This window comes from Halichoeres trimaculatus, unplaced genomic scaffold (genome assembly GCF_033239565.1).
Source record: "Halichoeres trimaculatus isolate MK-OKI-2021-1 unplaced genomic scaffold, fHalTri1.1 fHalTri1_scaffold_20, whole genome shotgun sequence".
Taxonomy (NCBI): Eukaryota; Metazoa; Chordata; class Actinopteri; order Labriformes; family Labridae; genus Halichoeres; species Halichoeres trimaculatus.
Genome location: NW_027437198.1, coordinates 7,475,777 through 7,490,857, shown reverse-complemented (window position 1 = coordinate 7,490,857; position 15,081 = coordinate 7,475,777). Strand labels below are relative to the sequence as shown.

At 41.7% G+C, this 15,081-nt stretch overlaps 1 protein-coding gene across 2 annotated transcripts in view; it reads left to right on the top strand.

Moving 5' to 3' along the window:
• LOC141809131 (mitochondrial import inner membrane translocase subunit TIM16-like) overlaps window positions 1-15,081 on the top strand; it is a 170,226-nt gene that overhangs the window by 35,529 nt on the left and 119,616 nt on the right. For both annotated transcript variants that reach the window (XM_074695969.1, XM_074695967.1), the window contains exons 8-9: window positions 9,651-9,734; window positions 11,645-11,727. In XM_074695969.1, the coding sequence (XP_074552070.1) occupies window positions 9,651-9,734; window positions 11,645-11,727 (167 nt within the window). The remainder of the gene's footprint in view (window positions 1-9,650; window positions 9,735-11,644; window positions 11,728-15,081) is intronic.

Sequence of the window (15,081 nt, the reverse complement as noted above, 5' to 3'; positions counted from 1 at the left end):
CAGCCATCCTATTTTTGCTAGAAGCAGGAGCTGTGACGCACAAATTCAGCGTAGGGAAGAGCAAGCGGGACAGGAAGTAGTGACCAGAAATTACCTAAAAACAGCCAGTGACTTTCAAAATAAAACAGACTGTGTTAAAACCAGATTGTACTTAACATGACTCCAACAACAAATGGACATAATGAGCAGAACCAGACCAGGAGTCAACAAGTTTGAGGTTTTACAGCCCAACATGAATGAAGAGAGACTTATCAATGGAGAGGGAAGAGCAGGAACTCCTTTAGTCATGTGACTCCAGCTGTCTGTCAGTCATACAGCTTATTGGACTGAACACTCAGCTAATGTAAGTTGACAAACACAGTCAAGACACAGCGCAACAGAGTTGGACTACAGACATACCTGGTGTATTTGAGGCGTCAGTGAAAATGCTGTTGCTCGTGAAGTAGTGATTGATGAAAATCAAATTGTTTTGGAATCTATAATTTATTGCACACAGTTGAATTTGCACTTATAATGGTGTTTTAACCTAGATCATTTTTGGAAAACCTTATTCAAATTGAAAAGAAAAAAAAATCCAACATTTCGCTTTTTGTTTTTCTTTTTTTAGAAAATAAAATGTTGGTTAACAGCAACAAAACCCTGGACATTTCCAATAGCCTCAAGCTAATATTCACATGGAAATTTTCAGGAAACTTTTATGAAATTTCCCAGAAAATTTTCCACCCATTTGCTACCCTAGAGCTAACCATCTTTCGTCTCATTTTCCTTAGCCTCATAGCATGTTACAGCTGTCTTCTTGCATAGATAGAGGTTAGAAAGAAGGTAGAGCATTGACATGTTTAAACGATTAAAAGGATTTGAAGATTTTTTTCATTTCTTTGGGTGGCCCGGCCTCAATTACAGCTGTTTTAAAAAATAAACAAAAGTAAACACTACGTCCTCCAGCACACTAAATAATTTCTCCATCATTTAAACATTTACTCCACTATTGAGCTGATACCCAGAGAGGTGCAAAGTCAAACAGAGAGTCAGTGAAGACAAAGACGCAGAGGTCGTGATAGCTCCCATATGTGGGAAGAGACACCTGATATCCGTCCCTGTGGGTGAATCAACATTCTCCGCGAGCGACACAGATGTGCAGTCGGTCTGTTAAAAAGTTGTGCAGACTGAGATGAAGCGATACTCATTTGTTGATATTGGGACAGGATATTTAATAGACCCATAAATCCATGCTTGGCCAGACTGCTGACTGGCACTTTCCTGCGTCTACATCTGTGTCTGAAAGGTGATTAACACCAAAGTCAGAGGTTTGACTTTCATTTGCTTCATCAGGCTGCTGCAGCACTTTGAAAGATTTTCACTTTTAAAGTTGACAGACATTTATTTTACTTTTTAAGACTCTGGGAAATATTCTCCCACATCTTCCTGCACACACCTGTGGTGGTGATATCCCAGATGTGATGTCATTCCCTCTGCTTCCTCCATTGTGTGTGTGTGTGTGTGAGGCGGTGGTTAAACAGGTGAAGCTGATTCTTTGTGTGGTTTTTGTCAAGTCATGATCCATTTCTGAATCAGCGTGCGCCCTTTGTTCAGCTGCTTAGAAAAACATTCGTGTTGTTTTTCTTCTTTTTTTTTCATCTACCGCCCCCCTGCTTCTCATTTTCATTTTTTTCAAAAGTGTCATGATCGATTTGTAGCTGCTTCAGCTGGAGCTTTAGGTGAGCTGAATTTATGACCGCTTGAGGAGAGATACTGTTTGGCAACATTTCTGTTCGCACACACAAAGTCCAGATGTTGTGTCCTCTGGCTGCCCTGGGGTGTTTGTAGTAATGGAGCTCTCTGCCGGCTGAGTTACGCTTCCTTAAGCTGAAACGCAGCTTATTGGGGGAAAAAGGTGAGCAGAGGCCCCGGCACGGAGTCCTAATCCTCACTTGCACTGCAGTCAGCAGTCAAGCTCTGATGACATCTTTGTCAAAAGGCTCAAAGCTGCGCGTGCCTTCATACCCTGGTGAATATGACATCATGGCGGGCTGATCTATGTAGCATGTATAGCTGTCTACCCTCAGTCTCGGAGCTGGTTGGCTCAGGCTGCAGAGTGAAAGCCTGAGGGATGTTGTAATGGCGAGAGTCAGCCTGACAGCTTCAGAGCCGGTTCACAGAAAGGTGATATATTTTTAGTGTGGATTTTATTGATCCCGCGAAGCAGAAAACTGTGTATTTGTCTTTTCCCCTCCATGGTCAGCGCTCAAAGCAGGATAACAATGGGTGTAAGCTCCTGTTTGGAGACAGCTCTGGACCATAGACTGTATATAGAGTGGACAGCATGGCTTACACAGGCGCAGCCATATGTAGCAGTTTTGCAGCCAGAGTCTGCGTAGTAGAGACTGTGAGGGATTCTGGGAGAATCTGAGTGGAGCTGGGTGACAAAAATAATAATCATTTTTTTCTTTCGAGAGTCTAATCACTTCTTGACTCTCCCTCCTAACATATTTTACAATCCCTGAAAAAAATGCACAAGATCAGCAGCTGTCAATCATCATTAAACATGATGTTAAACTTCGCTTTTAACCTCTTAGAACTAATGAAAACGAAACTTTTCAGAAAAAAGAGGACTTGAGTACAAGGCAGCCAAGTGATATCTTCGAATCACCACAACAATCGAACGTGAGAAACATTTTTACGAGGTGTATTAATTTTTTAGAGTTTGACCACAGCTCATCTATGACTGGAGAGATGTATTTTTTTTTTACCTATACTGCAGCCAGCCACCAGGGGGAGCAGTTTTTGTGGCAACCTCACTTCAAGTGGAGCAAGATGACATCCATTTTTTTTTACAGTCTATGCTCTGGACATGCTAGCTGCATACACCGCAAAAAACAGAAATCTTAGCAAGTGTGTTTGTCTTATTTCAAGTAGGGATGCACCGAACCAATCCTGGTACCGGGTATCGGGGCCAATCCAGCCCCTCAAAGCTGGATTGGGTCACGGTGGGAAAAGGATGGTCCAAACTTTAATTTCACATGTACTCATTTTACTCTTTTACCCAAAACATTACCAGTCTTATCCCACAGTAGAGCATGCAGGCTATTATTTAACACTGGTATTGGATCAGGTTCGGTATCAGTCGATACTCAAGGCCCAGGAATCGCTATCAATATCGGGACCAGAACAGCTGGATTGGTGCATCCCTAATTTCAAGTAAAAACGGAGGTCTGATTTGCTTGAAAATTTGCTTAAAACTAGAATAATGCATTAATACAAGAAACTTTTCTCTTGTTCTATTGGCAGATTTTCTTTACTTGTTTTAAGCAATTCAGACCTCATTTTTGACTTTAAACAACTTGAAATAAATAGAATAGAAAAGAACTTTATTGTCATTGTAACAAGTACAACAAAATTGAAGTCACAGCAGCAATCAAGAAAACAGAAGTAAGAAAGTGTATAGAAAGTGCAAAAAGCTCAATAAGAAAATAGATGATGACAGCTTGTCCATCATTCTCCAGTTCAGCCAGCCTCCACCTCCACAGGGTCCAGGACTGAGCTTCTTCAGTCATGCTCCATCTCTGTCTCCTGGATCCTGTCTGCTCACAGCAGGTGAAGCTCTTCCAACATGGCGTTGGTGTCTGGTGTTAGCTCTGTTAGCCATGTCTGTGAATAGCATGATGCTACTCTGCCCTCTGGTACTCCCTCTGTTGCTGGGTTAGCACAGCTAGCTAGTCCATCTTATTGGAGATAGATCTTACGTTCCCAATAATGATGGATGGAAGGGCAGTTCGATGTCGTCACTTCCTAGCTCACACCTGAGAACCAGCACGTCGTCCTCACCTTCTTCTCCTCACCTTGTGGGAAGACATCAGGCCTTACACTAGTTAGCATTGACATGCTACAGGCTGCTAACAGCTGAGTTCATATGTAAACAATGCAGCCATGGTTACATGTAGGATCTCCAGACAAACACAGGAGAAAAAGTAGTAAAAATATCGCTGAAGCCACAAAAAGTGGTGTCTATGACCAACAAATGAGCCATACAAAGTAATGATCCACTCTAAATACAAAGATGATGAAATAGACAAAAAAAATTACAAGAAACAGACAAAGAAGAGAGCTGCTGCAAAAGGCAGCCATAACCAACAGGGCGGCGCCTAGCAACAAAAATAAGACATTTTTCTGGACTGGTCAGGTGATTGTGGCACATATGAAGTGTTTTCTACTGCAAATAAGACAAAAAACTCTCAATAAGATTTCAGCTTTTTGCAGTGTGGCTCAGTTTTGCAATGTTGGCCAGTCCATTCACAACCTCTGTGTGCACTGAAAAACTACACAAACTATTATCAGAGAATGATGGTTCCTCTGGAGCGTCTCTGAGCTGACACTTCAGAGTTCATTGAAATGTGAGCGAATCCTAATCATTTCTCATGTCGGGTTTTGTGGGCCTAAGTTTCACCTCATCACAGAGACGTTCTGGTGTTGTGTTTGGAAACAGCCGTCCCTCTGACACACTCATCTGGAGCTCAGCAGCAGAACAGCTGAACTGAAAATGTGAAAAAAAAAGTGATGATGCAGAAACTGTTTAATCGTCTGAGATGAACCCGATCAGGATCACCAGCCAGGAAACGAACAGATACCACATGTTGCTCCTGAAACCACTTCGAGCGTTAAACAGACTGAGCAGATTTAAAATAGTCCCTGCTCCGTTTGTTCCTAGTTTGGTCAGAGTAACGTCTCTGCGCCGTCTTTCCCCTGGAAGGAAATCGGTGTCGGTGAACAGCTCAATGACGTTAAATTCCCTCTGTGTTCTGTTTATATCATCCCGGCTACATCCTCTTTCCATCCCCTCTCTTTTCTGATCTATCACTTTTCAACAGGTCTTCGTTTACTCGGCCTGTTTTCCAACTCCAGACTTATCAAAGCAAGCACGAGTTTAGTAACTTGCACGAGGCGTTCCTTCTGACTGCCGGCTGAAAAATGAACTTGAGTCATAACCGAAGTGTTTATTCAATCTAGGACTTATTATCAACTCTGTCGATGCCTTGGTAGCATAACTTTAGAGACGTGTTTGGGAGACAGGTCGGTAGAGTGCTTTCTAATCCCTCTTTGTGACCACGGCGATTTAAGAGCACCCACCAGGAGCCAGAAAACATCTGCACTGCATACACACGGACGTGTCAGGTACAGCACTGCTGTGGACCAAGATGTATCATCCCTGAGAGAGGTGCAGAAGTACAAGAATTTCCTTTTTAAGGCTGTGATTTAATGTAGGTATGTGTGGTGTCAGGTCCTCTCATAGCTGCGAACAGTAAACCTGGATTGAACACCCACTGAGGCCTAAAAGCTCACTTTCAGCACTCTGCTAACAGCGACCTACACAAATCTGCTTCACTGACAGGGATGGCTCCAGCACAGGAGTCTCAGCACGGGTGTTTGTGGTAAAGTCAAACAATTTGGGTTAAAAATGCCTCCGTTTTTATAAGAGGGAGATTTACTGTATGTCTTCTTCATCTCCATGCAACCAGCGCAGTAATGTATTAGTTGTAGCCTGGCATGGCTCGTATAAAGGGGGTATTTGCTTTATCATTGATCGTAAGGCCAGAAGGTGAATGAAGCTGTCATGTCTGTATAGAGAGTACAGAGCTTCAGCCAGAGGATGATCAGCTTAGATTGGCATGTTGACTGGAAAGAGGAGGAAAACCGCTGTTCAGGGTCATCCAGGCTTAAAATTCCACCTTCTTGCACCTGCAAAGCTCAGATGATTTCTCACTGTTACTGTCTTTATACATTTTTTAAAGTACAGAGGAAGAAATATAGAATTCACATACATGTAAGCTGTTTATTTACACTTCAGAATCTTGGAGATGTTACGCATTGGGTTTATGACTTATGAACATCACCACAGAATCTGAATTGTGAGGAAAACACTGCAAAAAAATTCTGGTCAAGTATCTGGGATGCACCCATCCTGACTCTGGTATCCAGTATCGACCTGGTCCTGCCCCTCAAAGCTGGATCAGGTATCTGTGGGGGAGGGCTGATTCACGGTGCCAATCTAGGCCAGTGATTCCTAACCAGGGGGTAACCGCACCGTATGCGAACACATCGACGGGGGATACGTGGAAACATTGAACAATTTATTTCCAACTTTAAAGTAAGGATGTTCTGATCCAATACACTGTTCGATATCGGCGCCCAAAATGGCTGTTTTTAGAGGATAGGATAACATTGGATTTTGTTAAGTGATCAGGACCGATCCCGTTTTCACGTGTTTTAGCACTGTCACGCTTTACACCTGCTGTAAATCAAACCGTGTTGCAAACATGTCCACTATATGGGACTACTTCTCTTTGGAAAGTAATGATAGTAAAACAGCATCTTGCAACATTCGTAAATTGAGTGTTCCTCAAGGAGGTACCAACAGGGCTCACTTTGATACAACAAATATGATTTGCCATTTACAACCAAATCACCCAACAGAGTATAAGATTTTTCAGAGAAAGGTATCAAAATCGGATTAGTACTGGATCAGTATTAGCAAAACATATCATCAAAAAAATGGATCGGAAGTCAAAAAATCCCTAATTTAAAGTACTGAGATAAGCCGTCAATAAAATGGTGCGTGTGTTCTACGACTAATTACCCTGCAGAGACAATAACCTGTGGCACAGCTGCACCAGAATCAAAACAGATGTTTACCTGCAGACAGGTAAATATAAAAGACAAGCTCATGTGTCTCATTAAAGTGCAGATGAGGGATAAAAAGAAAGTTAATTTGCTAAAGTGAGTCTGAATATTATTTAGTTAAGTGATGTTTTTCCTGATTTTTGAAGTTTAAAAGTCTGTTTAAAGGGGACTTATTCAAGGCCGCTCCATCTGTCTTTTGTAGTAAATGTTACATGAGTTATATGTAACAAAGATGGTTTAGTTTCTTTTATTTTGTATTTATACATTTATTTATATTACGTATTTGTTTTCAAGGCAACATATTTTTTCATGTTTAATTTGATTTAGAGAGAAGAAAATGCAAAAGAATTAAATGTTCAAGAGGGTACACAAGACAAGTAGGGTTTGGAACCACTTTACCTAGCCACCAATGCTATGCCTTTTCCATGATATCACACGTGTGCGTGTCTGTCATAGACTGTATAAAACATGGACGCAGTCTCCCCAACGTCACCCGTCTGTTTCTTAAACGGAAAGTGAAGCATATCGGCTATAGTGGCCATGTTGGTGGGGGCAAGGACGCCTGTCGGTCATGTGACCCTGAGCTGAGCCTCTGATTGGACGAACTCACGATCTTAATATCCTTTGAACAGCTGAGTTCGAAAAAAGTTCATCCCCCCTAAAGTGTGTGCTGATAGTAAAATTAGTGACTCAGACAGGAGATGTTTTTTGAATCAGGCTGTGAATAGGTTGATTTCTGATTTGAAAATGGCTTTTTTTTTTTGCTTGTTTGTGACTTCTTGTACTTCTGGAGCCAGCCTGAAGGGGACACTTAAGAAACAGCAGATTTTACCACTATGGCATTGTCTCATATTCTTAGACCGGAGCTTGCCACTTGGTTTCTGTCAAGGAAAGAGCTATGTTAGCATGGCAGCGGCTAACAGCAGAGGCTCTGCAGTGTGGAGCCAATTTTGTTGCGTTACTGGTCTACTGGATATAAAAGTTTACAGTTGATTAGCAACTTCTGAAGGTTCTCCTAATTTGCATTGTTTACACCAAACTGCTGGAAAACATTTGGACACATTATAGTTAATACATATTAACTTCTGTATTCTATTCTATTCTATTCTATTCTATTCTATTCTATTCTATTCTATTCTATTCTATTCTATTCTATGCTGTATGTACTCATTTTTTTCCTTTCCCCAAAACATTAGCAGTCTTATCCCACAGTAGAGCATGCAGTTTGTTATGTTAACACTTAACACTAGTATCCAGTTGTTGTCTGTATCAGTTCATACCCAGCGCCCAGGTTTCAGCACCAGTACCAGAAAAGTTGGATTGTTCATCCCTACCTTTAAGACTTGGGTTTAGAAAATAACACATCTATTTGAGCTTTCTCAACTGTGTTTGGATTATTTTTAATTTTGCAAGCTAGCATCTGCAGTCCAATCATCAAACTGTTGCACAAACTTCCCTCTGATACATGATGCTCCTGCTTTTATTTGCTACCCCAACTGTTTGCTGTTACGTGATGAGTCATCCTGAAATCAGTGCCTCGTCTGCACAAATCCAGACCGATAAGACGTAATTACAGCGCTCCGATGGGGAAGGGAGTGAACTGTTAAAATTCCTCACTATTGAAATCAACAAAACAAACAGCACCCTCATCACTCCATCCATCCCTCCCTCCCAGGATGCCTACGGAGGCGGTTGCACATGTGTGTGTTATTTATGTCCATTCAGAGGCAACCTGGAGAGGATTTTTACAGAACGAGCCATGAAATGTTTGATTCGGACAGTTTAAAGAGATGTAAATAACCAGATGCTCCCTCTCAAGAGTCCATCCTCAAACCATCAGGTTTCTCGCATGTGGTGAGAGTGACGTCAGGAAGGAAGCTGGGTTTGAGTCAGCAGTGATAGAGCCCACATGTGTTTGCCCCCAAACTGGAATGAATATTACTGGGCACATCCCTACTTACCCAACCATCATCTTTGGTTTCAGCTTGATCAAACATGGGCCTGACTTAATAAGCTCACACAGCTCTGTAACCTCCCTCGTGTGCGGGGGTTGCAACATGGCAGCTCGAGTTCTCGTTTGTTTTCACAGTTTGTCATCTGCGGCCGTTTAACAGTGACACAAGCATGAGGCAGCACACTCTGCAGAGACTTTGTGGGTGTTAAGCCCTCGAAAAAAAGCCTCTGTCTTTTTGATTTGCTCATAAGTCCAGCTAAGCTCCTCGGGGTTAGCGTGGCCATAAAAGTGACAACAGTTATTTTGGGGAGACGGAGTGTGCTGAGGGGCTGACTGCCCCTGCTCTGTGGAAACTTCATGTTTAACCTCTATGCCTTATGGGAGAATCTAGAGATTCATGGTGTCAGATAAACTTTGAATTGCATGATTTTTTGAAAACCTCATCTCTGAAAAACCACATTGTAAAGCCCTTTTTTAAAGCCGCCTTGTGCTTCCTATCTCATCGTCTGTCCTCGTCTTTAAATTTACAGTACACCCATGGCTTGATTCAACAGCAGGTCACTGTTAGGTAAAAAATGCTAAACAATAAGCTAAATGACATTGTACATTCTGTCATTTCAACATTTACACTTGTTTTCACCTGCTGTCTTCGACCGTCCATCGAAGTGAGTGTGTTGTTGCTGTTTCCACACATTCCACATGGAAACAGCATCACTGTATCTCCTCACCATGAACGCAGAAGCAGTGTCACAGTTTGGTAACCTGAGCAGTGAAGGTGCAGAGGTCACCTTGTCTGCTACATCAACACAAACAAGCTCTCCTTTCATGAGACAAGTCCTGTTCTGTCCCAGCTCAGGGATCTCTTGTCCGTTCTGTGTCTTCCTCTCCTTTTCCCTGAAAATTACTCACTCATCACTCCTCTCTTTATTTCAAATAAACGTCAGGCCTTGACATAGAGGTACTGACTCTAAAGTAGCTTTATTCTGTTATCTAATTGAAAATCTTGTATTGTCTCCCACAGAGTGCCAAGAGTCTGCAGAACAACAAGGACTCCCGTATCCTGTGGGTCAAAGACGACCGTTTGCTCACCACTGGTTTCGATATGGTGAGAAATTCTGTCAGATCTTCTGAATCATCTTGTGATGACTAAAAGGACTCCCATTTTACCTTGTGTGCAGTTAAAATGTATAGAATCTTGTAAATATCTGACATAAAAACACAGTAGTGAGTAAACAAGGTTACATATTATTCCAGCATACATATTCTTATGTTTTTGTTGAATCCTCTGAAGTATTTTATGTTGATTTATGCCAATATCAAGGCAAGGACAGCTTGTCTTTTTGTGGAATAAATTTGCATTAGCAGCTCATCTTAAAGGAGATATGAATGAGGCTCACAGTGATCACTGTTGAGCAGGAATTTAAATGCTGTTTACAAAGTTCAGCAATCAAAGTCTAATCTCTTCTTGGCTCTTCTTCCCAACATATCTTACTGTTCACATAAAAACTACACAAGAACGGCAGCTGTCAATCATTGCAAAACATGACGCAAAACCCCACTTTTGAAGTCTAACAACTAATAAAAAAGAAACTTTTCAAGACTTAAGCGCAATGCAGCCCAAAAATATCTTCATGACACCACAGCTCCTGGATGTGAGAAACATTTCAACAAGGTGCATTTATTTTTAAAGTTTTACCACAGCCCACTATCACCAACTATAATCGTCAGAGGGCCACAATTTTACTGGAAAGTCACCTTGGGGGCTGGACCCTCAAATAAAAATTAAATAAAAATCTAATGTTGGCATAACATTTGATTTTTATTGTTTATATTTTTTCATTTCATTACAAAAACTTAAGACATTTTTAGCCTTTATGAGTCAACTATGGAATACATTTTTACCAGGTTGAAAGAGCGCCTGCCCATATGCGACACTCCCTGAAGAACAGTGAGTTCACCCGTAAACAAACAAGGATAATGTGATTGGTCAATACGAGTTGGCCTTCTATTTGTTGATCCACAAAAAATTCAAGAGCAGACAGAGATCTGTGAGCAGAAATTCCCTCAGCGCCACAGGAAGAACCCGAGTGTGAGTGCAGGAAATCTGCCTGAGCAGCATTATGACCAACCATGAGGGCACAGTTTGAGCACGTGCAAAGCAAATTTGAGAGCAAGAGCAGAGTTTTAGTAGACAGTATCACAAAATCTGAGCATGAAATCAATAAAATACTGCTCTCAAATCAATCAAAAATGCTCTTGATTTGAGATAGGATATTCATTCCATAATTGACCTTCTATCACCTGTACCACAGTCAACCACCAGGAGTGATAGATATTTTGCCTTAACTCTGTTCAAGTCAACTTTATTTATAGAGCACCTGAAAGACAAAAAGACAAACACTGCTTGTTAAACTATATGTATATAGACGTATACATACCATAAATTAACAGTGCAACGAGTCTGTCCTCATTTCGAGATGTAGTCTAAATAGAGTCATAAATGGTGGTAGTAATAGTGATAGTTAAGCGTTTCAGTTGTTGCTGTTTTCAGTTGCTTTAATTTTGTGGAACACATGATTTTCTCTTCCATCTTCACAATTTTGAAATCCAGTTGTGGGCCAGATTGAACAGTTCGGCGGCCTGGATTCGGCCCATGGACCACCAGTTGATGATCACTGGTCCACGGTCTTGACAATCTCTGCAACCTCTTGCAAATGTGATCAGTTACTTAATTTTGTGTAAACATTTACATCATCAAACTTACTTCTTCACAATGGAAGAAAGTATCTGTCCCCTAAGGTATGCAATACAATGTAAAAAAAAACTCTGAGGGTGTAAATATTCTGTATGTCCCAAGCAGGAAATACAGTGTGACTGACTGAAAATACAACATTTAGTCCAAAAGAGTGAGACGTCCCTTTTGAAACCTGGACGAAGATGCTTTGTGTCCCGTCAAGTTGAAATCATCCTTCCTGTTGTTTCATTTTTCTTTCGTTTGTTTCTTCCATTTCATAGATGCGTAGTCGGGAGGTGAAGCTTTGGGACAGCAGGAAGCTGAGCTCGTCCATCAGCTCCGTGACACTCGGCTCCTCCAGCGGGTGAGTACGTCAGCACTGACTCTGACTGTGTGGCTCTTTAATGTCCTTCAGCATGACGGCGGTAGGTCTTGTGCTATAGGACAATGTGAGATTGTGTGAGATAGTGTGTGTGTATAATTTGACACACTCAGCATACAGCTTGCGTGTGTGCGGTATGTAGATGAATGAGATGATGTATGGAGGACTCTGCTCACTTTGGAGCTTCCTTGTTGCTGTATGACCGAACAGACATGAAGACCTCCCAGAGCTCCCACACTGCCCCTCCACATTCCTGCCATTTCCTGGGTGAGAGCCACACACAGAGGCTCCTATCATCTCTTTTAGTCAACGAAAGAGTGTGTGTATGTGTGTGTTCTCTTTTCCTCTTACCACAACTGCTGCAAAAGGTCAGGCATGGGCAGTAGACACATCAACACTTCTCCCTGCTGCTCGCTGCTGACCTGCTCCCAGTATTCTACCAAACACGGCAGCTGAGGAGCGGAGGGGAGCGGGAGTGTGGCTGGGCACCCAGAAAAAGAACAGAATGGAAGGATTTAGAGAAGAAGAGAAAAAGGAGCCTTTGTGGGATCTAAGTTTTGAATTTTAGTGCTTTTATAAGCAGGTTAGAGAGCCAAGTCATTCCAAACTGGAGCAGACTGGGCGAAATAAATAAGTGTGGTTATAAGTATTACTTAAAAAGGCAGAGGCGGCTCAATGGAGCGTTAAAGGTTGTTTCATGTGTTGCATTCCTGTAATGAGGCTGCAGCAGATTCAGGAGTCTGTGTGCGCCATGTTTGGAGGAGCAGAAGGTGTGAGGACAGGATAACAGATCATGTAAATAGCATAAACAAATTTTATTAGCCAGTAAAATTGGGAAGTGGTCAGGAAAGAATGCTGCTGTTTTCTCTCTCCTCTTTGGAATCTGTGTGTGTGTGTTTGTTTGAGAAGTTTAAGAGTTGACACAGCAGGGTCCTGAATAACAGCCTCCACCGGCCCTCCTCCTGCTCTCTTGTTCCCCACTCATCCTCATTTCCTCCACTTCCTCCTTCATTTGAGTGAGATGGATGCATTCCCGTTTGAGGGCCTCTTTGGAGACCATCACGTTGTGTAATGCCAGCGTCCTCTTCATGGAAATGGAGGATGCAAATCATTTATTCTTTCCTGTGTTTCAAAAGTTTTCTTTTTTTGCAACAAACGACACACTTTCAGCAACAGTGCGTCAGCTTCAAACCACAGACGATGGTGTTAATTGGTGAATTTTATTGCTGTCTGTCGCCGTAGACGGAGGAATGTCGAAGTTTACTCATAGTCTGTCATGGCTGTTTTGTGGGTGTGATGATAATGGCGCAACTTAAAGAGAATGTACCAGCGCTGTGAGGATCTCTCCAGCTCATCTGGGGACAAGCTGTTTCCTGCAACCACTGTCTGCTCTTCTGGGTGTCTGTCCACACTCCCTTGAATCAGCAGAAGAGCACACCATACTGGACTGATTTAAAACGACTTTGAATTCGAGGAAGGCACTTTGGTATCCTGCGTTTCATATTAGATAATTTGAAAATCTGCAATCTTTCATCCCCTCGTGATTGCTTGGGTGTGTGCTGACCCATCTGCAGTGTGTCCTGTGTTAAATCACTTCAATCATGAGATCATGTGCTGGGTCGGTGTGTCAGGGAGGAAGCGATCACTCCCAAGGCCACAGCCCCTCCACTGATAGAAACCAGGTAGGCAATCAAAAGATGAATGGGACCTTGCCCTCGACTGCCACTCTGGTTTTTCCCAGTCCTCCTCATCTCTCGCGTCTTCTTCACCACAAGATTTCCTTCACCTCTCTCTTTCAAACTTTGATCTTTGAGGAGCCAGAAGAAAAATCTGCTCACTGTCTTTCTTCTTTTCTTGTTCAAAAGAAGCTCCGATGGTGGCCAGTAGGTGTCAGCTGATTTGCAATAGCAACGGCAAAAATTACAATGCAACGACACAAATGCAACAGCCGCAACATAAATGCAAAAGCTACAACACAATGAAAAGCTACAACACAAATGCAAAAGCAAAAACACAATTGCAAAAGCCCCAACACAAATGCAAAAGCTCCAACACAAATGCAAAAGCAAAAAACACAAATACAAAAGCCTCAACACAATGGAAAAGTTACAACACAAATGCAAAAGCAAAAACACAAATGCAAAACACAACACAAATGCAAAAAGCAAAAACACAAGTGCAAAAGCCACAACACAAATGCAAAAGCAACAACACAAATCCAAAAGCAAAAACACAAATGCAAAAGCCAAAACACATATGCAAAAAGCAAAAACACAAGTGCAAAAGCAACAAAACAAATGCAAAAGCCACAACACAAATGCAACAGTTAGAACTTAAATGCAAAAGCAACAACACAAATGCAAAAGCCACAATTCAAATGCAAAAGCTATAACACAAATGCAAAAGCCACAACACAAATGCAAAAGATACAACACAAATGCAAAAGATACAACACCCAAGCAACAGCTTCTTCACAAATGCAAAAGCTACATTATGGATGCAAAAGCTACAATACAAATGCAAAACTAAGACAAACTTAAATGCAACAGCTAGAACACAAATGAAAAAAGCTACAACCTAGATGCAAAAGCTACTACACAAACGCAAAAGCAACAACACAAGTGCAACACCTACAACATGAATGCAAAAGCTGCAACACAATGGAACACAATGGTCATTATCCTACCAGACACAAAAAAGTTGAGAAAGTAAGTAAATTATGTTTTTCTGTTTTACCTTCTGCTATGGTAAATATAGCTTTATCGCTAAAGATATGGATTCATAAAGCTAATTATACTCCCTCCACTGTGGCTAGTTACTTCTGTTGTGTTGTGGCGTTTGCATTTGTGTTGTCGCGTTTTGCATTTGTTGTTTTGCTCTTGCATTCCTGTTGTGGCTTTTGCAAATCCTCTGACACCCACGGGCCACTATAAGCTCAGACTTGACAAAGATCCCGGCATCTGGCTCAAGCTAATAAATGGCTTGTCTGTTTTTCTTTTAAGGTAATCAAAATGTTGGCGGCTTGTTCACTCGTACGTTATCTTTTTTTTTTTAAAAATCAGTTTTATCAGGAAAGTTTTGTGACAGAGCCTCCGTGAAAAATGTTCTACTGTCATTCAGCTTGTTCTGTCCTTGATTTCCCTTTGTCCTTGTGGGTTTTAATTCTTTGTTCCTTATTTGCTATCCTGTCTGGTTTTCTGGTTAGGAAGATGTCCCAGTGAATTTCCGTTTTGTGACAACCACCAAAAAAAGAAATAAGGCAAAAGTCAACAATCAAAAGGAGCTCTGTTTCCGTATTTCTCCGGGCTTGACAAATTGAAGCGTGACATCGTACAC